This window comes from Molothrus ater, chromosome 10 (assembly GCF_012460135.2).
Source record: "Molothrus ater isolate BHLD 08-10-18 breed brown headed cowbird chromosome 10, BPBGC_Mater_1.1, whole genome shotgun sequence".
Classification (NCBI taxonomy): domain Eukaryota; kingdom Metazoa; phylum Chordata; class Aves; order Passeriformes; family Icteridae; genus Molothrus; species Molothrus ater.
The window spans coordinates 14,302,085-14,329,213 of NC_050487.2; the positions used below are offsets into that span (position 1 = coordinate 14,302,085).

At 46.7% G+C, this 27,129-nt stretch overlaps 1 protein-coding gene across 4 annotated transcripts in view; it reads left to right on the forward strand.

The window, feature by feature from the left end:
• FGF12 (fibroblast growth factor 12) overlaps positions 1-27,129 on the forward strand; it is a 219,247-nt gene that overhangs the window by 108,194 nt on the left and 83,924 nt on the right. Inside the window, exon 1 of one of the 4 annotated variants that reach the window (XM_036389242.2) lies at positions 12,045-12,950. The exons of 2 other annotated variants lie outside the window; for them this stretch is intronic. In XM_036389242.2, the coding sequence (XP_036245135.1) occupies positions 12,752-12,950 (199 nt within the window). In that variant the 5' untranslated portion in view covers positions 12,045-12,751. Of the gene's footprint in view, positions 1-12,044; positions 12,951-18,991; positions 19,017-27,129 lie in introns of those variants that run through there. One more of the 4 variants, XM_036389243.2, reaches the window with a different exon arrangement.

The following is a 27,129-nucleotide window of genomic DNA, read 5'->3' on the forward strand; positions in this document are numbered from 1 at the left end:
CCTACTGAATGTACATCAAATGTCTCCCCATTCTTAGAGTATTAAAAAGAGATTTTTTGAAAGACCGAAAGTATTAGTGCTACAAATCAGAGAAAAGGTCTCTTGGCTCATGTTATTGCAGGCTGTGTCACATAATTTTTTCACAAATGTGTACAAAAAGCCTCCTTGGAACAGAAGGAGCAGAATTAGAGCAGCAATGTGCCCACTGGTCCTGTTGGAAGTGTCTTACTCTTCTGATTGCTAGAAACCATGTCTAATTTCTAGTCTAAATTTATTCTTGGCCAGTTTCTACCCATTTCCTCTTGTGCCAGCATTGTCCTTCAGCTTATCTGTCCTCTGACTGCTGTTATTTATGCCCTGTTTACATTTCTTTCTGCCTGGGCAATGAAGATCTATGAAACATGTGCATTCTGCTTTAGTTTGTAGGCAGTTTCACTTTCTTAATTGCTCTAGTGCCAGGGTTTCAAACAACACAAGGGACCATCCTTTGTTTTAAGAAGAAAGGCTTTCATTGAAGCTGCACAATATTGTGGGCATATTTCCTGTTTGACCAAGGGTTTATGAATTCTGTATAATTTTTTCAATTTTTATTTTCCCCATAAAATTGCAAAGCTGGGTCAAATTTAAGCTGACAGAGTCCATATCAAATGATTAAATAAATAAAAAAGGAAAGACTTTTCAGACCCTACATTATGCCTGGAGTCGAGGAAGAAAAGTGAGAGAATTGAAATAAGTGCTGGAGGTATCCATGTGCTCATAATAATAAGGCTGGGAGTAGCATGTATCCTTTTCTAGAACAAATGCCTGGTGTCTACCTCCTTATGTCAATTGCTTTTTGGCAAGATGAACTTTGCAGGAGTCAGTCTGGCATGTTTAACTGGGGAGAGAGGTGGGGCCTGCTGCACAGGGATTTCTTGCACACCCCACACAGAGCATTGGGAGTGTAAGGGGTGGATGGTGGAGCTTATGGGGAGATCCCTGGAGCATGAGTGAGATCTGGAAGTTTGTTTCATTTATGTAGACTTTGATAATCCCAGATCACGTTCTTTTTGGCTCATGACAGCTAAGACTTGCTGATGAATAAGCAAGGACCTCAAAGTTATTGAAGGTAATGAAGTGTCCATGAATTATGCTCTTTCACAAGGACATGTTTGTGTTGCATATGCTCCTTTTACTGCTACTGTCTTCAGGCTTCTTTACCTGCATCTGTAATGAGGAGACAGACACTGCCCTGGTAGCTACGGATCTACACACTTAATTTCCTAAGTGCCCGACTTCATCAGTGCAGACTTAAAAGTAGCTCTGAGTCACTGCCCTGTCAAATCTGTTTTTTCATCTGAGGGCATCTTCTTGCACTCCACATTTTATAGCATTTGAGGTGGGCTGAAGTGGGTGTTACCTCTAATACTAGAAGTATCTGGTTTAGTATCTGAGTTTCTAGAAGTATCTACTGTAATGGACTGAAGAAATAATGGATTTGTTTCTTAACTCTGAGAAGGGAACATGTATAATTGGCATTCTTTAGCAAATAGAAGGGTTCCCAAAGCCAAGCAAATGAGTGACAAAGCTTGCATCAGACTTATGAAATGAATTAAGGGAGAGAGAGCATCCTTGCAACCAGATTAGAACTACCCTGCCCCTAAGTAAGGATAAGTCAACCCTCCTCCAGGCTGGAATTGCCCAGCATGTTTTGCTTCCCTTCCTTTGTATGGGGAGGTTGCCCAGGAGTACAGAGCCTCTGAAGCTGAAACAGGGCCTCTGGAGGACAGAAACACCAGTGGGGCTTAACTCTGCAGAAGAAGAGCTACCTCAGGAACTAGGCAGTTTCATGAAAATAATTTTGTGCCTCCTTTTCCCTGGTGCAGAAAATCTGAGACTAGGGGAATATTAGGATTTTAGCCTCTGCTCATCCTTCTTTCAAGACTGAAGGATGCTTTTTGGGCAGAAAATCCCAACATGCCTCTGCAGCTCATGGATAGCTGGTCATCTCTCCATGGAGTGCTGAGGATCTCTGTTGCCATATTGCTACCTGTACCCAGCACAAAGCCATCTTCTCCTTAATTACTGACAAAAATGTCTCTTCAGAAGCCTCCCAATAATTACTCAAGTACTCACTTAAGTGGCTTTTAATTCAGGCTCCTCACCCCCACACGTGTGCATTTTCCAATTGCCAAGCACAGCTAGTCTTATGTATAAGCATCTGCCAAAAAAAAATGCTAATACCTTGCCCCCTGGTTTATACTACCTTGCATGAGCTTCAGTGAGCCCATAGCAGCTCAGGAGATGGTCTTTCCAACAGGCTCGAGCAGGAGCATTCAATCATAATGAAAGATGAAAGCTCTTGTTGTGAGTTATCCTGCATCTGACAACACTTGGCAGTTCTACAGCATCTCTTGTTGGACTGCTGCTGGCTCTTTTGCCAGCTCCTCTCTTTACTGGAAGCTGCCCCTTTCCCCTGCTCTGGGGCAGGAGTGCCCAGGGGCTCCTGTAAAAGCTCTGGGGGCAGCTGGCAAGGATGAGCCATAGGCAATGTGCTGGGTGCCACAGCTGGCAGCTGACACTGCCCATAGGGTGGTGGGAGGGCAGCATTTCCAACTTTGCAGCCTTCTTTGTGGGAATAGAAAGGGAAGCTCAGGGGATCCTGTCCTTTTGTCCTGTAGGACCCAGCAGCACTCAACAGGGAATGCTTTAGATCATGACTATATGGGTAAGCAGGGTCTGTTGCCTGTTTCTCCATGACTCACAGAAGGCATTGCTCTCTCTGCTTAATTCCACTGTTTTACTGGGGTAGTCTCCAGACACCAGGTCCAATAGTGACCTGTTTGTAGCAGGCTCCAGCAGCCTTTTAGCAGAATATTTTTTTCCTGTTTGTGATGGAGACCAAAGGGACACTAACTCTGTCCCTGAAGTGAGAAAAAGATTGTGCATGTGAAGGGGGAGGGCAGGCAAGCATGGCCAGAGAGGAGGATCAGAATTCCTTGTACAGGAATTCCTTGTCCAAGATAGAAGCTGTAGAGGTGTCATGAGTAAAGGATGCAAGGAAAAGGGGTTGCCCTTGTCCAAAAACTGTTCTTGCAAAGCCCTAGAAGAGCCATAGAAAGTGGTCAGAACAGCTATTGCATCTTCTGCTGTAGGCACTTCAGGAGTTCAGCAGTCTGAGAGCAGAAAAGGCAGGAACTGTAATTCGTGTCAGGGAGACACATATGAGTGGTACAGGCTGGGAGGCTGTGATGGATGCATCAAGAAGGAGTAGCCAAACAATCAGCAGAGGTGCTTTTTCCATTGAAAAACACTGTGCAAGGGGGAAAGGAAATAGTCATTTCAGAAGAGTGTGTTGTGCAGGGGTTTCAGTGCCAAGTTTCATGCCACTCCTCTGCCTACTGCAAAAGCAGAGACTTGGTCTGAACAGTGGTGAGACCACCACTTCTACCACATCAGTGTGCTTTCCTCTCTTCTGGCATTTCATAGTGAGCTCCAAAAGGTCTCATTTTCATTTCACGTGGGGAAGAAACACAACTGTGAATGCAAGATTTTCTGCAGGGTAGATTTCTGTTCATCTTAGCTCTAATACCGACTGGTGCTGGGTGAGTGTCAGAAGCCAGGCAGAAGGGACCAGTTGTGATTATGAGTCTGGTCTCCACCATGACTCAAATCAGGACTGCACCAAGCAAGCCCAGTAAGTCCTGTGTGGCAGGCATAATCAATAGGGCAAGAAACTTGTAGCTAAGTGGGATTTGGACTGGATGTTAGAAGTAGCCTTTCTCAGCTGATGGTCGTAGAGAGCCACATTCCTAAGGGAGCTGTGGGACTTAGAGTGCTGCAGGTGCTTGATCAGAGATCCGACCATCAGACAAGCCTTGTCAGTGATGATGAAGGTACTGCTGGCTCAGTACATGGGTGACTTCTCCAGGGTCCTTTGTACCCTGTGCCCTGTGATATCAGCTCATCTATTTTTGAAAGAGGTTGGCTCTTAGGGTGAAATGATAGCAAATCCATCCCAACTCTTGCCATGTTGTTCTCTTGATGGATTACCTTTGATATTAACAATAAACATGAGCCTTGCCTTGACTTACTGCCTCCAGATTTCACTCCGACTTTGCTGGATTGAGACAGTCCCTCCTTTCAAAAATGTTCTTACTGAGAGGTGAGAGATTTATCAGTCAGGGCTAAGTTTTCTCTGTCATTTACTTGGATATCGAGGCTCTCAACCATTTGTCTTTTGTGGCCAGATTTTCAGCAACACCAAACTATTAGTGGCCACAGTATTAACAGGCTGAATACAGGCGAGTACCAAGAGCATTTTCAAGAGTGGCCCCATGTGAATCCCTGTAGATGTGCTATTACTGCAACCAAGAGACCAAACTGCTCATGTCCTTTACTATATCCTTATTCTTTATAGTCCTCAGACCATCTTTTTTCTGCCTCTTCTGAAGCATGGTAACCAGATTTCGTGACTTGTCATACTGGTGTTTGCTGCACTGGTACAAATGTGTTTGTACAAATTTGGTTAAATGAGCATTGCTCATTTTTCTCCCTATTGCTCCATCTGTGTATGCATGGGCTTGGGTTCTCCTAGCTGCAGTTCTGTGCAGAAAGCTCCTCTTAGCTGTATCTCTCTCATGGTTCCCAATTCCCAGAGTCACTGCTTTCTGAGGAAAAAAATTGCCCAGTCTTGAAGTAATACAGACTGCACAATTTATCCCCAGAGATTTGATCTCTCTGTGTTAAAAGGAAACTTGCTTCTATGAACTCAGCTTCCATGTCAGTTCAGTTTATTCTCTTCACCAGACTTACTGCGATCATTAATTACTACTGCATTAGGCTCTGTATCCTTGGCAAACTTAGATTTCCTTCCAGACCACTGATATCTTTATTGGTGTCTGGATTGCAGCAGCTCTCAGAGTCCAGGGAAAGAGGACATGGAATTTCATTTTGCTGGAGAGATAGAGGAGTTGATTTATTGCTGGAGAGGGAAATAAATTACAATGCAAATAGCAAGAGGTGTGCTTGTAAGCCAGGGGTTTGTGGGGGAAGCAATGCATTCACCCAGATCCTTTTTACCCAGCACTTTAGGTCATCAGGGGATGAGGGAGTCTTCAGACCTTGTCCTAGCTGCATGACAACTGTAATCTCACAATTACTTTTAGTGTTGAATATGCTCTTGCAGTATGCAGGAGAAATAAGCAGGTTTTGTTAAGTGAGATGCAATCTGAATGCATGTAACTTCAGAGGCATCCTTAGGGCAGGATTAATGTCCCAGCACTCCTGGACTGCAGAGCTGGATGGCAGTGGGAGTACCAGGTCTTGCCAGAGCTGCTGCTTTTCTTTTGAGCTCTCCAGACTGGAATGCTTTGCTGAGTGGCAGAGCAGTGGGCTGCCCCAGTGAAGCATTGCTGACCTGACCCAGCAGGATCTGAGATTTGACCTAGCTCAGGCTGCAAATCCTGGCCTTGTGGATTTGGAGGCTGGATGAAGGGACGAGCAAAGTTTGGGTTTAGGGAACTTTCCATGGCTTCTTTAGGTCTGTCAGAATCCATTATGTGCAGATAGAGAGATTTACAGGTCTGGAGGAAGTTTGATATTTCTCTTGGGAGCTTCTGGCCCTTCCTCCCCCTCTTGACCTATGCCAGTGCTACAAAGGTGCAATAAGGAGGTGGATCTTCAGTCTCCAAGCCTTGACCTGCTGTGGAGCAGATGGTCCCACAGCCCTGCTGGAGGGGCACAATAGGGGTTTCACTCTCCCTCCCTCCTTTTTTATCATTCTCAATCACATAATCGGGTTGGTTTGCCTCAGCCAAGATCTAATCAGGAAGGATCTCTTTGACTTTCAGCAAAGTCAGCTTGATGGAAACTTTAAATTGAAAGGCTTTTCCTGACACACTTGAAAATGGTTTTGGTTGAAATTGGTGTCTGGCTGCATGGTTACAACATGAGGAGTTTTCCTTCCTCTCAGGGAGAGGGAGAAGTTTGGGCAGCCTCTCAGGCCTCCTGAACCCAGGGGCTTGGAGGCCCTGAGCCTGGAGCTACACTGTGGAGTTTCACTCCCCTCTCTACCCAGACCACACCTTCATGCAGGTGACATGTAAATCCAGTCACAACCATGTTCAGTGTCCATGGGACCTGGGCATCTCTGACATAATTGAAACTGTAGGCCAAAATGGGCTACAGGTTGTCATCAAATAGGATATACAGAGAACAGTGGGGATGGCTGACCTCTCCTAGGGAGAAGAGTGGGAACTGTCTGTTCCTAAAAGCGCTGCTATCCTGAGGTGTGGCGACTGAATCTCTGCTCTAGACAGAGGAGCATGATGTGTGTGTATTCAGCCTCAGGCTCAGTGGTGGCTATTCCACCTATTTCAGGTCAAGCTTTTGCTCTGCATTGAAAGCACAAGGGATGTGGTCTTTTTCTAACACACTGTGAAAGCAGATGCAAGACCTGGAGTGAAATGTCAGGTCCACGCTTTACTTTCTTCTTCAAGGTTCCTGTGGCTTAAGGCTATTTGACAGGTAGGCATAGGTGAAAAATCCCTAAGGAAGTGAATGGAGGGAGTTGCTGGGTGTTGGGAGAACCCCAGTGAGGAAGAGGAGGTAGAGGGATGAAGAAAGGAAGAGAGGCAGCTGTCTGTCCTGTCTTTTAAATTCTCTAGTACAGGCAAGAATACTTGAGTTTTCTTTCCAGATGTGTAGGTGGGTGTTTCTAAGCCTAGAGCAGCTGGTTGTCTGTGTGCCACTGGCTCAGCAAGGGTGGGCTCTTGGCTCTGCCTTGCACAAGGTGACCTGCAAGCAGAATGTCCATCCTTTCATTACTCCTTGATGGGAGATCCTTCAGCAAGGCCTCGGTCCTGCACTGCCCTTATGACTGAAGTGCTGTGTGGGAGTGTCACTGGGCAGGTGTTTGCAGGCCCTTTTTCTTGGACTCCTGCCACTCAGGAAGCCACAAATGAAGTGTATCACTGCAAGGACAGCAGCTTTTCATGTCCTGATCCCATTGGGGAAGGTAATGACAGAATGATTGATGAACAGGGCTGTTGGGCTGAGGTGATGAAAACAGATTTGTGAACAAGCCCCACCTTGAACAAGCCCCAGGTCTGGCTATGGCATGTGGGACAGGCACTGACCTGTCTGCAGGGAGGTCTCTATATGTGGGAACAGTTTGAGATGCTCCCTGCTACTGCTCCTTTTCAGGCTTCATTTCAGGGAAATGATCCCAGCAGGTGTTTCCAGAACCCTGGAGACAAAAGTCTATTCATCCATACAGGAAGCTTCTTAAAGAAAAATGCTTCACAACACTTTCATTTCTAGACAGCCTGAGTTCCCTTCAGTGAGGTGAAGCTTTCTTGTGTTGCCCTGCCTGCATCTCATATAGGCAACCAGTCAACAAGGAGAAATAAAAGCTTCTGCTAAGTAGAAAACCTTCTCTTAAAAAGGGGGAAAAAAAGTGAATTTATAAAATCCTAGTAGAATTATTTATTTTTCTGGCTGCAGTTTGTTTTGTTGTACTGGTACTGTTTGTGGCCTGCCTTTTGCAGTAGTGGTTTCATTCTGCAGTGTGCCAGCTGTGTACCTGCCCTCACTTTAACACCTAGACAGGCCCAACTTCTCCCCAGGCTGGAGCTGGATTGAAAGACAACAGCTAAACTAATAATACTTCTTGTGATGAGTTGCAAATTTTGTTTAATTGAATCTTTGAAGGCAAAAAAGGGAGTGAAGGGCCCATTAAATGAATTATTTCAATATAGCAATCAGGTGATGCAGGCTTTTTTGTGTTTATTAAAAGGCCAAGTCAGCTCTAAGCTCAGCTGTGCGAGAACAGCCCAGAAAGCTGGCCAGTTCTTGTACTCTGCTGCTGTTCAAGGGCCAGATCTCTCTCCCTGAATAGCATATTTAAAGTGGCCATGTGAATTCTTATTAGGCATCCAAACATAGATACAAACTCATGCATTGTAAACAGAATTACCCTGCACAGAAACCGAGCAAAATGAAGTAAGGTCTTGTCTTTTCTTTATCAGGTTACCCAGGCATGGTTTTTTTTTCAAAAGTCCGCCCACGCAGAGAGACTGGGGAATGCCAAAGCTGCATGAATTTTAATTATGCTAGATATGCAACAAGGGGCTACCTTGTAAAGAATAAAGTTAATAAAACATGGATATGGGCTTAATTCTGCTTAATAAGCAGCCCTGGCAATGCACATTTTAGATGTAATTTACACAGCGTGGAAATTTGGTACAATTCTTAAGAGGTGTCTGCATGCAGACTTTCAAACTCAACAGTGCCTTCCTATTGGAAGAGATTTGTTGCTATGCTGCTGTAAAATGGTGAATTAGGCCATTCATAATTATTGGCCAGAGATGGGAGTCTTTCTTTTTTCCCCATTCAACTACAGCAACGTGCACACACATTTTAAAGTGGTATTAAATGTAAATCTCTTCCTTAATTTTCATGTATGCATTTTCAGTAGCTCTGCAGATAAAATAGCAGAAAAACCCCTGCATATGTTTGTATCTGTAGTTAGCTCTATATGTACAGAATTAGTAAAACAGAGATATGCCTAATGACTGAATCAGAACACAGCCCATGGCTTTTGAAGGCTCTATGAAAAATAAACAGGATATTCTGTTAGCAACCCTGCGGGAATTATTGCACTTCACTAAGGAAAGATGCCAATAACCTCCGTTTTGACCTAGATAGATCATTCTGTTTAGGAAGGTAAGGGAATGCAATTCTAGATCTCTTCTCTGCTCAAGTCACCAGAGCCCTGAAATTCAGCCAGGCATTCATTTTAAACCTCAGGACTAAGGACAGAAGAGTTTATTTATCAAGAGAGTGAAACCTCAAAAAAAAATGGTAGTGTCTTGAAATATTGATATTGGTCATGCAGAGGCTCCTGTATGTTTGGGGTGGGGATATTTAGTGAGCACAGTGAGTCTGACCCTCTGCCCATTCCTCTGTGCCAGATGGGGTCTTGCTCCACAAACTGCAGGAGGAGCTCTGGCATATCTCTCCAATGTCATCAAAACAGTCTGTCTTGGTTATTTTATTATTTGGTGCCACTCTTGCATTCTGTTTTTCATAGGGTGCACTGTGCAGCTTTGCAGAGTGGTACTGAAGTGAGGAGGAAGCCCAGAGAGAAGGGGCATGCCAGAAAAATTGCCATAATAGCTATATAATATAGATATTATTTTATATAAAAATATGTTTTAAAATTATGTTCCTTAAGGAAAAATGCCATATTGGCCCAGTTTGCTCAAACAATTCAGCTTCCATTGGTAGTAATGAGGAAGGCAGCCTGTGAATCTCACAGGGGCTGGTTGATTTGGAACAGTGTAGGCTGCACAACCCTCAAAGAGGAGTAGCTGATACAGATGAAAATGGAAGATGTTTTGAGCCCTGTTTACCCAAATGGAAGTTGAAGGAGAGAACTTTTACTGTTAGAGATGAAAGCAACATGGAGGCTTTTCTGTTTCACCTGGCAGCCCACCAAAAGTAATGTTTCACTGGTGAGAATGACAGTGCAGGAGCATGATGAGACTGGCCTTCCATTCTCCAGCTCAAGACCACTCTGGGCTTCCTTGGTGTTTATAAAAGCTTGGGCTCTTCAGAAAGTTTTGTGAAGCTGGGGTGTGATTTGACCCGTGCAGATGTACATGTCAGGAATGTCACCAGGAGCTCATGGCACTGTGCCCGTGTTCAGAACCAAACCCTGTGGACTCCTTGGCCATCTGTAGATAAAGGCAGACCTGCATGTTGGCAAATGCAACACTACATTCAGTTTCACAAGCTTTGGCTTAATTTTATTCAGTCACTGCAGAAGCAGGAAAGACCTGGGAGAAGCCTTTCTTCCTAAGAGTTGCAGCAACTCTCTTTTCAGATCCACAAATCATCAGGAAAAAAAAATACTGTGACCGACTTTATCACTGATTACGATCGTTTTTAAGTGCAGAGCTGCTGCTCTGAGTTTACAGCTACACAACAAAACAAATTAGTTGCACGTCAAAATAACTGGAACTTATCTAATGTGGGGGGGATAAACTGGCATTTTTTCACCAAACTTGAAGACTACAGGCAAAAAAAGTATCTTTATATATAGATGGAAAATCTGTTTCTTGAGAAGATACGAAGATATGCTCATACCCTTTGAAGATGAAGCTTTGGATAATTCACTGGCATTTCAGACAGTGATTCTCTGATTGCAAACAGCTTTCTTTAGGCCATGCCTGTACCTTGTACTGCAATAATTCTTTGATGTCAAGTGAAATAATCCGATAGAGAAAATTAAAATCTGAAGCATTTTAGCTACAGGAAAGGGAAGAAAAATCTTTATTGATTGGGATGGTGAAATCTGCTCAAAAAAAGTTGGCAGTAGTTAAAAAGAGATCAACAGCCTGGAGAACCTGATTCCACCTTGTTTTGGTATGCATAGAGACTAAGAGTAAAAATCAGGAAGTAATGCCAGAATTTAATCATTATGGACATAGTGGGTGGTTGTTTCAGTTGTCTTTTCCTCCCTATACATTATAATAATTTAGAGCTGAAGTCTAGAGGTGAAGAATTCAGAAAATTTTTAGAACTTAGAAGTGAAGTAGTTAAAAAGATTATTTTGCTAAATCTGGTAATTCCTAGGGTGTGTTACCAACTGGTCTAAAATGCTCTTGTCAGCTGCAAATATGCATCACCCCTACACCTTCAGGACTGGCTTAATCCCGTCCTGCCATTGTTACTCGCAAAGTGTAGCAGTGTCCTCCCTTCCCAGCCGAGATCCCCTCTCCCTCCACCCCGACGCCTGTGCGCTCCCCTAGGGGTCTTGCTCGTCACCTAACTAACCTGGCAGCTACCATCGCTACCTGTTACTTGAACCTGAAATCCGGAGCGCACCGTCCTTGTGCAGCAGCAGTTACTTCTCTGGATAACCAGAGATGTATCTCCACCTTCAGTTTTTTTCGGTGCGGTTTTGTGGCTGGAGAAGTGCGGGAGCCAGCCCAACACCTGCTGATGGCGGTGTGTGGTGGGACCGCGGTGGCCGGGGGCAGCCCAGCATTGCCCACCGCCCGCTCCCCGGCCGAGGAACCGGCCCCCGGCAGGGCAGCCCTCGGGATGCCGGGGTTGTCCCTTCTCTCTGCTTCCACGGAGAGGCAGGAAAAGCCACGGACACGCTCGGCTGCCGAGGCTGGATGCTCGGGCGTCGACAGCAGTGGCCAGGGAGGCAGCCGGGTGGCTGCACGAGTGGCAGGCGGCTCCGCCGGGGGGCTGCGGTCCCGGGGAAGCCCGGCTGCCGGCGGGGGCGGCGGGTCTGCCCGGGCGGAGGGGCAGAGCCGCCGCGGAGCTGCAATTGCCTCGCTTTGCCTGCGCGATATTTCTCATCCAAACCTCGATCACGTAGGATTGCGTAGAAGAGGCCGAGCGGGAGCAGCTGCAATTCTCTCTGAGCCCGAAGCCCGGAGCCCGGCTCCTGCCCGGCCGCCGCGGGGCTGCGGGGCTCCCCGCCGCCTTGGCAACAGCCCTGCGCAGCGTGGGCGTCCGGGGGGGCTTCCCCGGCCCCTCCCTCCCCTCTCCTCCCCCCTCCTCTCCTCGCCTCCCCCCTCCCGGCTCGGGCAGGAGGATGCAGGCGGGAAGCGGGCGCGGCTCGGCTCCTCCTCGCCCCGCCGCCGTCGGGCGGCACCGCGGAGCATCCTGAGCCCCGCACGGAGCAGCAGCAGCAGCAGTGGCAGCCGCACCCCCCCGCCCTTCTCCTCCTCCACCTCCTCCCCGCCTTGCATCGCTCCTCCCGCCGCCGTCCCCGCCGCGGCAGCCGGGCCCGGGGCCGCCCCGGTGCCGAGTGCTCGGCGGCCGCCCGGTCGGCCGGACGATGTGGGTTGCTGCCGTCGGGGAGAGCCGGTGCCGGGGCAGAGGCGGCGAGCAGGGCAGGAGAAGCTGCGCCAGCCATGGCGCTGTGAGCCCGGGGCGCCGAGCTGCGGCGATGTGAGCCCGCACTCGCGGCCGGGCGCTTCTTTTTTTTTTTTTTTTTTTTTTTTTTTTTTTTTTTAAGAATTTAATTTTTTCGGCTTCTTTTTAATTTGTTTGTTGGCCTGCTGCTTTTTCCCGTGGCTGCTTTTTCCTTCCCCTCCCGCCCTCTCTGAGAACAGAGTGGGTAGGGGGGGAGAGGAGAAAGAGGAGGAGTGCGAACAGAAATGCAGCGCGGCTCTCCCTGAGCCCGGCCGCGGAGCCGCGTCCATGTGCGCGCCCTGCCGCGCAGCGCCTCGGAGCCACCGCGCCGGGGCCGGGGCTGCCCGCGGCCCGAGGGGTCTCTGACTCATCCCACAGCCCCTCGCCGGAGGGCGGCCGGAGGGAGGAAGCGCCGCCGCCTGCGCCCGGGCGGAGCGGAGCGGCACCGCGCCGCAGGGACCCGCGGATCCTCCGCGTCCCCCTATCCTTTGGACACAGCGGACACCTTCGCCAGCGGGGCGGCCGCTCCCGGATCTACGCGGCGCAACCAGCCCGGCCGGGGGTCTCGCCGACGGCCGCCCGCGCCGGGATTTGCGCTCCCCGGGGACAGACCCATGGGCGGCGGGGTCCGGCGTCCAGCCATGGTTGTTAGCCCGGGCGCCCTGCTCCGCCTGGCCGGCTGAGCCCTCCCCGGCGCCGGGACTCGGGGCTGCAGCGCGTTCAGCGGGTCGTTCCCGTCCCCGGTCCCCGCGGGGCGCGGCGGCGGCTCGGCCCCAGCGCGCCCGGGCGGCGCACCCCGGAGCGGAGCGGCGCGGGGGGCCCATGAGCGGCGATGGCAGCGGCTATCGCCAGCTCGCTGATCCGGCAGAAGCGGCAAGCGAGGGAGTCCAACAGCGACCGGGTGTCCGCCTCCAAGCGCCGCTCCAGCCCCAGCAAGGACGGGCGCTCCCTATGCGAGAGGCATGTCCTGGGGGTCTTCAGCAAAGTGCGCTTCTGCAGCGGCAGGAAAAGGCCGGTGAGGAGGAGACCGGGTGAGTACGGCGGGCCGGGGCCGTGGGAACCGCTTCGCGGGGATGGCTGCCCCGGGGCGCTCCCGGCACCGCCGGCTGCCGCCTGGGGACGAGGCTTGCTCCGAGCTGAACTTTGGCCTGGGTCCTGGCAGATCTCCTCCCCTGGTCTGATGGAATGGGTGGGCAGTGACCTGCTGCCAGCGTCCCTTCAAGGCTGTCCGAAGCGTGAGCACAGAGGGTCCTCTGAAAAGAGTGGCCCAGCGGTTTCATCTGTCGAAGCTTCACCCAGAGTTGTATTTTTCCACTTCCTCGTAGATAAGTTTTTTAAATAGTCTCTCATTTTCTGCATCGAGACAAGGAAATCGATAAACTGAGGATCAGTTAAAATTGTGGCCATTTGATTACTAAATCCATCAAGTGCTACTTCAAGAGCTGAGTTGTACAGGGAATTTCATCAGCTTAGAAAGCTTTCTTGATGGCAGCTGCACGACAGTTACCCCTGATACTGAGTTTGTGAGGACCTAGAAATGCTCTTTAGGGTAGTCCTTTTTGTCTTTTTTCTTTTTATACTTTTATCCTTGTGTGTGCTCAGTCTTGGTTCCTTGTGAAGAACTTCACCCTAGTGTACACCCTAGTGCTCACATTCTCCCACGATGAAGTCCCACCACCCACAGTTTTAGTTCTGAGCATTGCTTTGGGTTCTCAGCTGTCCTTGGTAGGCGTGAGAACTCAGCACCTGACAAGAATAGGCCCTCCATAATTTCTGAGTGGAATTATGTCTTGCTTTATTATTTTACTGCTATAAGTCACCATAAAGGTAAGAAAACAGAAATTGGTTTGAGAAGCTGTGGTGAAGATGTAATTTTCTCAGATGTTCTTCAATATAATGATTAAAAAAGGGGGATACTCATTCACTTAGCCATTCAGGATGTACCATTAACCTGTGTAATCCTCCTATGTTTTCCATAAACATTCGTATTATGTTTATTTATCAGTCTTTTCATGAAGCCCCTTCTCTACAGCTGAGATCTGTTGGTAATGACTCTCCACCATGGTTTTGGAGGTAGCTAAGGCTGTTGTTATTGTCTATAGACTGATGTACATGACCTGGACTCATCTGAGCAAGAAAGGAAATGGGACAAAGCCTCTCACCATAGAAGGCCACTTCTGTCAGCACTGTTGTCAAACAAAGGGGAAAGAATATTTACTCTGGATTGCTGTCAGTGCTCCAGATTCACAGGCTGTGAGGCAGGGACCATACTTAGTTACAGGAATGTTTGAAGACTGAATGCATGGGTTAGGCTGTGCAAACCCATTTCTTTAATGGTCTGCTTTAAAGCAGGTATCACAAGAGGCTGTAAAATACATAAAATGTAGCATAACTTGAAATATTCAAAGGGGAAAAGTTGCCTATCGTTTTTTTCCTACTCAAGTTATGAGGAGTGATGGCTTGCTGGACTATCCTATATATTAGTTAATCTGGGAGCCAAGACCAGAACACAGCTCTTGCCCAAAAAATGTTGGCATTTTATCTCGGGAATCACTCTTTGCAGGATCAAGAATGGGAACTGGGAGTCTTACTGATGTCATTTTTTATATTCCTCTTTTCTCTCCATCTTAATCTGCTATTAAGTGCAGTCTCCTAAGGATTGAAAGGGCTGGGAAGTGTAGATCTGTTAGCTAGATTTCAAGATGCTTTGTCTCATGAAAGTTTTAGTGACTTCCAGCAGGATGTGGTTGGGAAGGCTTTTTATTGGTCCTACCCCAGTGCTCCCAGCTACACAGGTCCAGTTCTGCTTCCTTGGACTCAGTAAATGCCTGTGAATAATCAATGAATTTTAAGAGTTCCCTCAACTTTCATGGCCTTTCATGCTGAGGAACATTTTTGATAACTTACAGGCAAGAGTGATTTTAGGGAATCTTTTTATTGACTTAGAAGGAGGATCAGTGCTACTCAGTGTTGTAAAAATAGAGCTGCTCAATCTTCAGAGCTGTCAGTCAATCGCTTGTAACCAGTACTGTATTCATCTTATAAAATCAAACAACCAGAGGAATTAAGTTGCTATGAAAAAAAAATCTTAAGTGTGGTTTCCTAGGCTATGGACTGGGTCTTCTTTAGTTCCCTGCATCCATCTTTTAACTAGGGATTTATTTCACTGATACGTTGTATTCCTGGTCTTGGGCGCTCAGGAGGCAGCATGTTACAGAGAGTCTGCTGCTGGCATTGTTTATTCAGGGGAGTGTATTGTGCCCAGATAACTTGCTCATTTCAGAATCCAGTTTCTGCACAGAAAATGACATGCAAATGAATTGAAAGTGGTTTAAAGAAATGTGCATACATTGTGCAGTGACCCACAACCCCAGTGATTATGCGTACTTAATGATATGCTGGTTCAGTAGTTTGCAAGTCACTGAAGGGAATGAGAGAAACACCCCTGTTCAAGAGGTACAGTTGTATTTGGAGATGATACATCTAGTTGAGTGCTAGGGGATCTCTCCTTATCTTTTTAAACATGACCTTGTCGTATGACTGTGGGGAGTAACTGTCAAAATACTTCAAATTTACAGAGTGGTTTTCATCTATAGCACTCAACAAGCTCTACCAAATGGAGAGGATTCTTCCCATGTTACAGAAGGTGAGACCAACTCCAGCTATGGAGCAGTTACTTGACACAAAAACCTAATTCCCAATGCTGGAACCAGCAAGCCAAACTTTGGGCCCTGCTGCCACTGAGCTCAGAATGCAGCACTGGTGGAGCTGCAGCTTGCACATTACACAGATACAACTCTGGTGGAGATTCATGTTCCCTTTGCTCCTTTCTTCTGTAAAGTAACTGTGTGAGCTTACATTGATTAAGTAAGCTGTTTAATACATGTTTTAATATGCAAACAGTGCTGTAACTAAAATATTCAGTAAAGGCGTGGGTGAGTAGAGTTACTTGGCATTGGTTGGCACCTTGTGCTCCACTTTGCAGCCTGTGTGAAGTGAGAGTGACATACTCCTGCTCTTGTATGGGAAGGGAGAATTTGCACCCTGGAGCAGTTGAGTCTCACATACTGGGCATGAGTAGTCAGAGGTTTTGGCAGGCTATGGGGAACCAGATCCATGCAGGGATATCTTGTATAATCAAAGCTATCTGCTCCTGGGGAAAACAGACTGCAGAAACATCTCATTTGTTGGTTGCAATAGGGACTGTGTTGTAAAATGAGAACTAATTTTGTCTGTCTTTTCAATGGGCAAAAGCAGCTGTCTCACATGCACACTGTGTTCTTTTAGAGCTCTTGGATGTGTTTTGCTCCAAGATGACTTACTAGTTTAAGATAGGCCAAATAAGGACACTGAGTGCTGTGGACTAAACTGAATATTTGGACACATGGGCTTAATCCCATTATTGTGAGTTAATACAGGTCATTTGCTGCAATTGTGCATCTATAAATTATATATTTTGCTCTGAACCATAGTGACTTGATAGAGGATTCAAAAGAAATTATTGTATGGCATGGCTTGTCAGTGCAGGTTCAAGAGGTGGATTCTTCCTCAGGGACTGATGGATCCAAGAGTTGAGTGCAGGAGATGAGACAAGGAGCTCTCTCCATATGACTTCCCTGCCAACAAGGAGTTGAACCTTGAAGTACTTTCATCCCTTTGTGTCTGAATTAAAGCATCCAAGTGTGTCCCTCCTTCAGCTGTTTTATAGCAGTCTGAAAAGCCTGGGCTGGTGGGTTCAGCTTGTTTGTGAAAGCTGTCACTGTTGCTTCACCAGCCATCTTCTCAGGCAGAGCTCACCCCAGAGAGCTGGGGTAGAGGGAGCCCTCCATCATGCCATGGCCACTGAACAGCAAAGCTGAGCAGTTTGACAACCTTGCATGAAGGGAAACAGGCTAGAGCATCAGGCACAATATCTGAGGGGGTTGCTAGAAATTTTATCCAGGTGAAACCCACTGAAGGAGTGTTATTACTTGGGGAAATCATGTTTGAATTGAGGCAGCTTTGGGTCAGGCAATGCCAGGCACTGTGTAGCATTGTCTCAGTCCCCTCAGATGTTGCTTTTATAGGTGAGTTACCAGCTCAGAATGCAGAGCTCATTCTCAAACAGGTTTTTCACCTCAGGGAAAAAAAAAAAAAAAGTGTTTTTTTAATTCCCTTTTTTTCCTTGTTTGGTACATACTTTGTGCTCTTCCAGGGAAAGATGCTTTTCCTTAAGGATATATAAAGGCTTCTTCCAAAGTGAAGGAAATGGCTTGCACATAGGAAAAAAGCAGTAACTTAAACCATGTTTTCCATTTGCTGTATCTCTCATTTTGAATAATAAATAGTGATTTGGAACTTAAAATATATGGATGTAGATATTTTTGCGGCAGTATAAGTAAAATATAAGGGCAACTTTAGTTGAAGGACATAGAAGGACTTTGTTCATTCAGAGATTCATTTAAAGCATTTGAGAAGTCTGTCATCTGCAAGCTGTTAAATTCCCCAACTTAAATCCTAAAGTCCTTTCTGATTTCATGCAGGGTGAAAATGATGATTGAAGCTCAGGGTAAAAACCACCTTTTTAGCTCCTAGTCCTTGCCTGCTTTTGTGGAATAGTGCTCTCAGAACAGCTGTAATACCTGCCCAGCCTCTGGGATTTCTCCACTTTGTTGCTACTGTCCGAATGCGGCGGCATTACCCAGGGCATAGCTGCTCCCTGCAGGAGAGAATTCCCTCTGGATCCCAGCCCTTCTCTGTGTGTCCATGCATGTCTGGGTGTGTGCCCAGCCAAGGGGGGGTCCATCACATTCTTCTCCCTGCTCCTCTGCAGAATTTGGTGCTGGGTTCTCTATCTAAGTGGCTGACAGGAATGGAAATGGCTGGAAATGTGACATCACCTGGACAGCAAGACCTCCTAGAAGTGCTAGCTGAGATGAGGGCATGGATGGCAAGTCTCCAGCCAGACATGAGCCTGGATAACACCAAGGGGAACGGCACAACCCTGAGGGCATGCATCCTCCTTGGTGGGACAGTGCTGTAAGCTCCTTCTGCACCACCCATGCTAATGAATGCCAACATAACTGGGAGGGAGGAAGGGGCTCCCTGCTGCTGATGACAGCTTGGCTGATGGGTTTCATTTTACCCAGTTGATCCCCGGGGTTGGTATCACACACATTTGTCACTTGCAGGTGTGGTGGTGTCACGGTGCATGGCTGTGCTCCATTACTGGGCTCAGATAGCAACTCCAAGCTCTCAGTGCCTAAAATCTGGGGAAGAGCTGCAGGTTCCTGGCTTTCTCCAGAGCATGGAAAACTCAGCTGCCAGCCTGCTTCCCAACACAGCTTATGGACGAGCATGTCAGTCAGTAAGCTGCTTCAGACTAGTTCTGGACCGAGTGTGCTTGATGCCAAGAAAATCCGTGGAAGTTATCCAAGCTCTGAGAGGGATGGATATCTTCTGTCCCCATGGCCTCAGGGGCAGCTGTGCTTGTGAGAGCAGTGGAAATTGTTAGCCAGCAGAGGCTCACCATTAGATCAATACAAATGATTGATTCCTCCGTCACCGGTCAAATTGGAGAGTCAGGGGAAAAAGTGGTTTGTGAGTGATTATTTCCCTTCACCATAAAAGATCCATATAAATCAATTTATCGTTGACTGATACAACTGTTGAGTTCTTTTTGGGGGGGGGGATAATGGTGCAATTTCATTTAGAAGATTCTGATATGTGTATTTTTCTTTAACTTTCAGGTATTATTCTAAATGAAATGTTCCTTTGAAATATAAACCCAAAAGCTTGAGTTCCAAAAAAATACCAAAATGGAGACAAGGTTTTCTTTCTTCCTTACTTGCTTTGCTGAATTCAACACAAATTTAGAATAATTCCAGTAGACAAGTTACTTCATATTTTAACAGATAAATTGCCTATTAGCCAAAACAATCATCAGCTTGACTTGGGCAGTGAGGAGAGCAGAGCTGCCATGGGAGCTGATGAGACTGTCTGAGAAACAAACATAATCATGAGTCTCACTGTGGTGGAGCAAGTGCAAATGCAGTTGGGCTTATCTGCTTTCCTTCCTTCCCCTCCCAGAAAGGACTACCATGAACCACAGTGGCCAGGTAGGTGTTTGTTTCATCCCCATTTGTGTCATTTGATCTATCCTTCTGAACAGTCATGTGCGTATTGCTTCTGAGATTTTTCTGCTCCTGCACACTTGAAACCAAGCTGTGATTTGTTATTAAAATCAAAGGAAGAATGTTATCAAGGAAAACATGTAAGAGATTGATATCCCTTTCATATTTGCAAGCTCCATAGCTTGGCAGAAGGTAACCAAGAACATAGACAAGAACAGGTTAGAGAAAGCAGCTCCAAAGAACTAACTTTTAAATAAAGACTAATCATTGAATACAGATACATTTTCGTATGTTTTGTCATTGCCATGACTGCATTATTGTTGTGTCTTGATCTTGGAAATGTTTTAAGAAGTGACCTGCACTGAAGTCATCTTCTCCGTACCTGGGCTGTACTTGCTGCAGTCTGCTCTGTTCTCCTGTTTAATACGTGGTTCATCTCTATTCCCCAGCTAACACAAGATTTTTCATGTTAATGTATTATCCTTTCTGAGCATGAAGCTACTACACCTATTTTATCTTTGCCCTCTGCTGACATGTAGCAGAATCCTGAAGTAACTCGGTCTTTCCAGAGGCTGCTTTTACTTTGCATCTCTCTTAGAAGCTGCAGGAGAACCATGGATGCACTCATGGGTGCCTCTCATCCAGCTTGCAGGAACTGGGGTTTTGTGCTTTGAGGGAGTCAATGCAGAGACTGAGTTTGTGCAGCATGGTCACAGGGCTGCACAAACCCTGTAGCTGTAAGGCTACAGCTTCTTAACAGTACCTCTGAAAATAGCAGCTACAACACATTTCTAAAATGGTAAAGCAGAAGGCATCTTTCTTGAGAGCTGTGGAACACGACTGTGGGATTCACTGTTCAGGCAGACCACTCACTTTGGCTTTTCCAGCCCCCACGCTGCAGCTCAGACAAGTAACTGTGCTCGTTCTAGCACTGAAATGAGGCTTTCTGACACTCTGATGGAGCTTATGTGGCTGCTGAGAAAATGCACCTGGATGCAAGCTGGCACTTGTCAAACACCTCTGTCCTGTGTTCATTCCAGAATGCCCTGGCTAAAGGTGGCAGGGAGACAAGGCCACGAACCTGGAGGCAGGGTGGTGACCTGAGTCCTGAGCCTTTCCAGTCTTCTGGGAGGAGCTGTGGCTGGTTGCTAGTGTGATGAGGCTCCATGCAGCACCTCTGGGCATTTCTGCTCTCTGCCCTTTCCCTGTGGAGTGGGCTGCACCGGGAGATGAAGGTTAATGCTGGAAGCAGCAGCATCACAGAAGGGGTCTGTGCAGCTGTGTCGCTGCGTCTGCTCTGTGGCTTTGGGTTTGTCATGAGGTGATGACTGTTCCTCTCTGGTGGGGTGCCCACTGAGGAGATGCTGCTTGGGGTTCTGCAACTCCAGAGCTCTAAGTTTGGAAGACTGTTGAGCTCCTGTGCTCAATAGCAAGGGGGAGGTAGCAGTAGCAGCGCCTCTCCTGTCTTGGCAGCATGTGCACCTGTTGTACCTGAAGTTTTGTGTGGGAGGTGGAATTTTGTGCAATCCCGTCTGACTTGCATCAGTGCCCCCTCCTCCTGCAGTGTTACCAAGCACAAAAACAAACTCGATTTCCAACGGTACTTGGCTGGCCCTGCTGTGTTCCTGAAGAGGAACCCTCAGCTGTGGACCTCTGGCACTTCACTGGCCAGAAGGTGGGCAGCTGTGGTAAAAGGAGAGGAGCAGGTATGCGGTCACCTGCCTGTGTTCCTTGTCTTTCTTCCTGGGACCTCTTCAGCACAATAGTTCTTGTTTGGAGTGTGCAACTTCAGGGATAGATGTCAGAAAATGGCTGGTTGCCTCTCATGGAGGGGGCTGTACGTGAGGGTGAAGATCAGGGCTAGGTACAGCCACTGCAGTGGTGGAGAGCATCCCACATCCTCTCACATCCCACATTCTCTCACATCCCACAGCAGCATCTGCGGAGTGCTCTGTGCACTCCTGTCTCACCTTCCCTCCAGCAGCCTGCTCTGTTAAGGGCATATGTTACCTCCAGTGGACAGCTACATGCTGTGAACTGGCAAAATAACCACAGAGAGGCAATGTAATTCTGTTACTTGTGCCTCTTCCCTGGCTGAAACCTGATTGCAGTTATGATAAAGATAAAATCCCCCTCAAATGTTCCTTTCTTGAGATACTTAAGCATTTTGGATTGGAATGAAGGAAGAAAAGAGAGGTCTTGGGGTTAATAGAACATGCTCACTTAATTGATATTTATCTAGAATAGCATCGTTGGCTGTCTCCTCCCTTGTTGGCTGCACAGATAGTTTCTTTGCTTAGCAGTTGCCACCCATGTTTCCTCAGCTGCCAAATAAATACATTTCATTCATCCCCCAAAGCAAAACTGTTTGCAAAAGATCAAGTGGATGGGTCTGCTGCAAATGAGGCCAGGCTGCAAAAAGTCAGTCCACATTTTCCAGAACATTGAGAAGCAGTAGAAATTAGCAAAAAGACAGCTGGTTTTAGCTTCCAGCACCCAGCTTAGGGTTGGGTGCTGAAGGGTTCCCTGGGGTCTTGGGAACCACTGGGCTGCAGGAGATGCAGGGATCAGATGCTGGCAGGTGAGGGGCCTGGACCATCCACCTGCCCTGTAGCTGGTGGTTTTCTGGCACAGCTCCTGTAACTGGAGCTGGGGTGAGTCACTGGCTGCCTCTGGTATCGATCTGCAGCCGTCCCTGCGCTCATTCTGTGGTGATCAGCATCACACTCTGGCAGGGAATGTCTGTTACTGGGGCTAAAAGGGCTGGCAGAGCGTGGGGTGTAACCAGTAATTCTCTACTGGCCTTTACAATCAGGTGTGGTGCTCATCAGTATGGGCTCTGCCTGCTGGCAGGCACACAGCATCAGTACTGAAACATTTCTAAACGTTTCTTTTGCTTTCATTTAATTTCATTCTGTGCCACTCCTACCCTCTTTGCTTCCATAAACATTTCTTCTTCTATTTTTCTTCCTGTTTCTTCTTCTACTCTACTTTCTATTAAATAAATTCTAAGATTTTAGAGCCACGGCCCCATAGCAGCTCTCAAATGTTTAGCAAGCACCAAGTGAAGTTTTAGAGCTTTCTGAGCACTCCTAGGCAGCTGGGGGAGCAGGAGCTTTGTTCAGATACCTGTTGGAGAGGCAGATTTTCTGTTTTCACTCCATCTGCACTGTGTCATCCTCAGCACACGCATCCCTGGGGAGGGAGCTTACTGATTTCAGCTCTCTTCTGAGATGGCAGTTGGGTGGCAGGTGAACCTGCCTGTCTCACTGGAGTCCTGAGAGCTGCTTGATACCAGAAATCAGGTGTTTGTGCTGAGAGATGAGCAATAAAACATCACTGTTATTTAAAACAGAGCTTTAGATGGAACTAAGTGGATGATCACTTTCTCACACCTGGAGCGTTTTCATTAGTTTGAAGGAAACCTTTGGCTCTAATGGAAAATTAAAATCATTATGCAGATTAAAAAAAGGTATATTTTCACAAAGCAAAAGGAAAGAACTTCAAGTCATATGGTGGAATTTTGGCCATTTTTAGCATGATCTTACTCTTTGAAGTATAATATTTCAGAATGGCATAAGCAGCACATTTTCATTATGCATTTGGGTGTTGTATAAGATTTGTTGAAATTTAGTAACAGCACTGTTTTGAGTCAAAAATGCTTCCAGACTGCTACAGAAATGCTTAAGCTGCACTAGTGCAGTGAGCAAAAAATATTCTTGTAATACAACTCGACTGATTCAAGCTTTAATTTCTTCCACATCACAGGCTCATTACCTGTTAAATAAAGGAGTTTCATGTGCTCATCCCATTGGAAAGTGCTGTAAGATTGCTTGAGGAATACTGTAGCAAAAGAAGATGTTATCACTTGGCACTATTTAAAGCTTGCAGAATGACACTAGGACCCAAATTTTTCCCTGAGTTGTTATCCAGTGATTATCCAGGGCTGTAGGGGGATAGAATATAAAATAATAAAGATAGTGTAGAAAGTAATCTTACCCCTAAGGAGTTGCAGCAGGGCCAATTATCAAAGATTAGGAACAGACCTGACTTTAACAGGCCACAGCTGTGACCAATGTGAAGAAGATGCTATAAAAAGAGTGGGGTGGCTCATTGAGTAGGGAAACTGGAGTCAGTTGGCTGCTTTGTGAAGAAGAAACAGTGAGTGGTCTCAGGAGCTGCCCATGAGAAATACCAAGGAGGTAGGAAACCTTTGTGATAAGGAGACAACAGTATGGAACCCCTGCAATAAGATGACAACATAGGGCACTTGTGTGAGCTGGTGCTGGTAGGACCAGGTACCTTCCCTGAGACTGATAGTATCTGAAGTGATTAGTTTCTCCTCAGTGCTTGTTGGTAGTATGTTCTGTCCATTTTCTATTTTAATGGATTTACTATTCTAGGCATTCAGAGCAGAGTGGAAGTTTGATGTGGTTGTTTCCATGGTATATTTTGTTTGTGTGAGGGACTTCTTGGTGTTTCTGCAGTATTTCAGTCCTGCTGGATTGATGGGGAAGTGGAGAGATTTAGCATCTGAGAACGGCATAAATCCCAGCACTGTGGCAGGTTGGTGTCTGCCCTGCTCACGTGAGCGCTGTTAGTGATGAGGTGCCTTGCATGGGGCACTTCGAGGTGAGCAGAGATGGGGGCTCTATCGTGGAGTCTCTCAAAAACTTGGAGTACAGAATGTGCTAATGCCACCAAGTCATGGTCACCCAGCAGCAGGGCTGAAAGGGACCCTCACTGTTGATTAGTCCAGCTGCAGGCCTATGCTGATTCCAGATGTGCATTCCTTAGAAGGATGTTCTTAAACTTGTTTTTTGCATCCTCCCAGAGAGACAATTCTGGGCAGAATGTCCTAATATCCAAACCACATCTCTGTAGGAAACCAGGAAGAAATCTGATAAACAGGGACGAAGTTTTATATTGCATTTTGGAGTCAAGAGAACAAAATAAAATCTTCCTAACTGTACACATGGCAGAGCACTGCCACAACATTCCCCAGGGTTTCTGAGCCATCAAACAAGTCCTTAGGATGGGTCTGACATGTAGCTCTGTCTGAAACCTACTCTCTGGGAAGCTGCAGGCCAAGAGGTGCTGCAAGCATGGCAAAGATGACATTGCTGCTTTTCAGTTTCTCCTCCTGTCAGCTCAAGGCAGCAAAGCAAGCAGCTTCTGCAGACATCCTCTGAGCTCTCCTTTCCACCTCTCTTAGCATAACATATGTGGGAATATACCCCTTCTTCTCTGGTATGAGCTTTGGGCTCAGTCATCCTGAAAGCTCTACAGTGTGGGTGTTCCCATTTGTTAAATCTTCACGCAGCTCTTGAGCTCCCATTGCTGGCATGGGGAAAATCAGGATTTTACTCCCCATGTTTCCCCTTTGTGGGTGTTGACTCAGGAGCTGGCACAGCCCAGGGGGCCAGGGAGAACCACACTTGGTGGGTTCCTGAGACACACCTGCACCCAGATGAAATGTGCTCAGTGGCTGTGGGCTCACACATAATATTTATGCTATCCTCTGTTTCACTCTAGGTGAATATGCTGTAATTTTGGCTAATTACACAATATGTCAGGAATAATTGCAGGGTGTTCCTCAAAATAAATAATACATTTTGTATGCTCTGCTATCCATACTTATGAGCAGGCTTTAACCTTCAGTAGCCAAGGCATTAACTGTACTGGAAAATGACAGCTTAGGAGCTGTAGCTACAACTTATTTTGCATTAGATTTCTATTTTTTTTTTAATTCCTTTACCTGAAAAAGCTTATCCTGCATAAATTCAGGAACAGCACTACATCTCTTCTGTATGCCTTTTGTTCCTGCCTGGCTTTGGTTTTATCATCAGAGCTGGAGTCAATACAGGTGTAGAAAATTGCTCTTGAAAGGGAAATGTTTTAAAATTTTGTCTGCTGCTAAAACACACTGTATCAACAAAGCAACATAAACCACATCCTGGGGGAGGCAAAGAGAAACGTGGCAGTGAACTGTATGAAGAATTGGGTTTTCTTAGTTCTCTGGTCAAAGAAAAGAAGTTTCTGGGGAGAAGAGGATTCAGACCAATGCAGTATTTCATTGTACTTAAAATGAAACTTTGGATTTAATCTCTGGCTCTGTTAACATTTTTTTCATTACATTTCCAAAGAAAATATGATGTCCAAAGAAAAAAAAATGGAAACTTTTACTCTTTTCAGACCTCTCTTTTTTTCTGTTAGTGAGATGGAGTTTGTATAATAGCTTTATCTGCTCTTACTCTGAACTTTTCAGCAAAATATTCAGCTAGACAGTTTTACACAGGAGTAGTCAGCAATTCTGTGCCAAAATACCTGGTGGCAGGTGGGCCATCAGTTCTCATCCACTTTTTGTCCCACTGTTTCACCTGCAGTGATCTTTTGGTTCTTCTTTGGCCCTGCAGTGCTGTGATGGCTGTTTTGTCCTTGATGTTTGTGCAGAGTGGATAGCTCGTGTGTCATGTACGTTAGTTTGGTGTTTGCCTTCTGCGAAAACTCATCCACAACTTCATACCTCATTATCCTTGAGCTGTTGACCTTAGGTGGCTGTCACATGGAATCCAGTTCTTGAAGAGTGGGTGAGATGCAGGGTGACTTCTTTACTTTCTAACATCCATAGGCTGTCCTAAGACCATCCACAGAGATGTAGCAGTGATTCCATGTGGCACCCCTAGTTTTCAATGCTTTATATGACTAATTTCTCTTCCCCTTACATCAGACTTGTATTAACATCCCTGTAAAGCTGATTCCTGGATATGGGAGGGCATGCATAAATGCCGTGGATGTGCAATCATATCATTTCCACCTACTCTACAAGTGAGAAATAAGACTTCTCTGGAGGGACTCATCTTGGTTAGAGCAAAGCAGGCATCGTGGAGGGGTGCAGGCAGGCAGCTGTGCTCCATGCTGGAGAGATAATACTATTCCTCCTGGCAGGCTCCAGCTCAGGGAAGGAAATCACTTCTGTGGATGCTCTTTTTGCCTACAAGGTGCCATTCTGCTCTAGTGACTCAGTGATGGTGACAGGAGGCAATTGCACTGATGATACTGTCATCAGCTTGAGCCCATCATCCCTCTGAGTTAGGGAAATGTCATTTTTGGAAGCATGTCCGTCAAACAGAGAGGCCAACCCTGCCAGCACAGCCCATTATTACATGTAGTGCATCCTGGAAACACCAGTTGTTACTCTGTAGTTATTAGCCCTGGGTGGGGATTCACACTTGAGATGAGTAAATACACGAGTGAACCATGCAGCCCTGTTGTCCCAGAGCCATCTTCTCCAGATGAACGCTTTGTAATTGGAGGGTGACACTATCCCTGTAATCATGTTAAACTGAAGCTGGGTATGGCCTTTGTTCTGCCTCATTGGGAAAGGAGCTGGGATTGACTGTTCTGAGGCCCCCAAAACCATAGATCTGAGCAAATCTTGATGTCAGTAAGTCTGTTTCCATCTCTCCGTTCTACTCATAGGCTCAGTGATGTGCCACTGTGTTAAGCCAAATGGCTGCACCTAGAGGGGTTCATGGCAGCTTTGCAAGGTGGGGCTGGATGCCTGGCTTTGCTACAGAGCTCCCTAATGTTTGGGCAGCTGTTGTTACCCACCGTGACTGGACCTGTGTGCAGGCAGCCTGAGGAGACATCCAGATAAACACAAATGCTCCCCTGTGTCGCTCACTTCCCTTGGCTCTGCAGTTCTTTTGCCCTCTCCCTGCCTGTTACTCAGGATGCTACAGGCAGCATTGCCCAGGCCATCCTGGCCACCTGTTTGTAGCTTCCTCAAGGAATACACGTCCTTCAGCTCCAAACAATTTTGCTGAGTTTAGTGACAGAAACTGGAAAATACTGTGACACTGGGAAATAAATGTCTTGCCTCTGCCTGTGCACTTCTGTGCACTGAGTGACTCCTGAGGGAGCTGAAAATGCTCAGCACTTTGCAGCAGGATTTCCCACCTCCACACCTTCATGACACAGTTGGAGTGTCCTCCAGGATCCCGGTGTGGCTCCCGATGCTCTGACCTGCTCCGAGCGTGACCGACGGCAGGTGCAGCCACAGCCAGCCCTGTGCAGCATCTGCTGAGCGCTTACA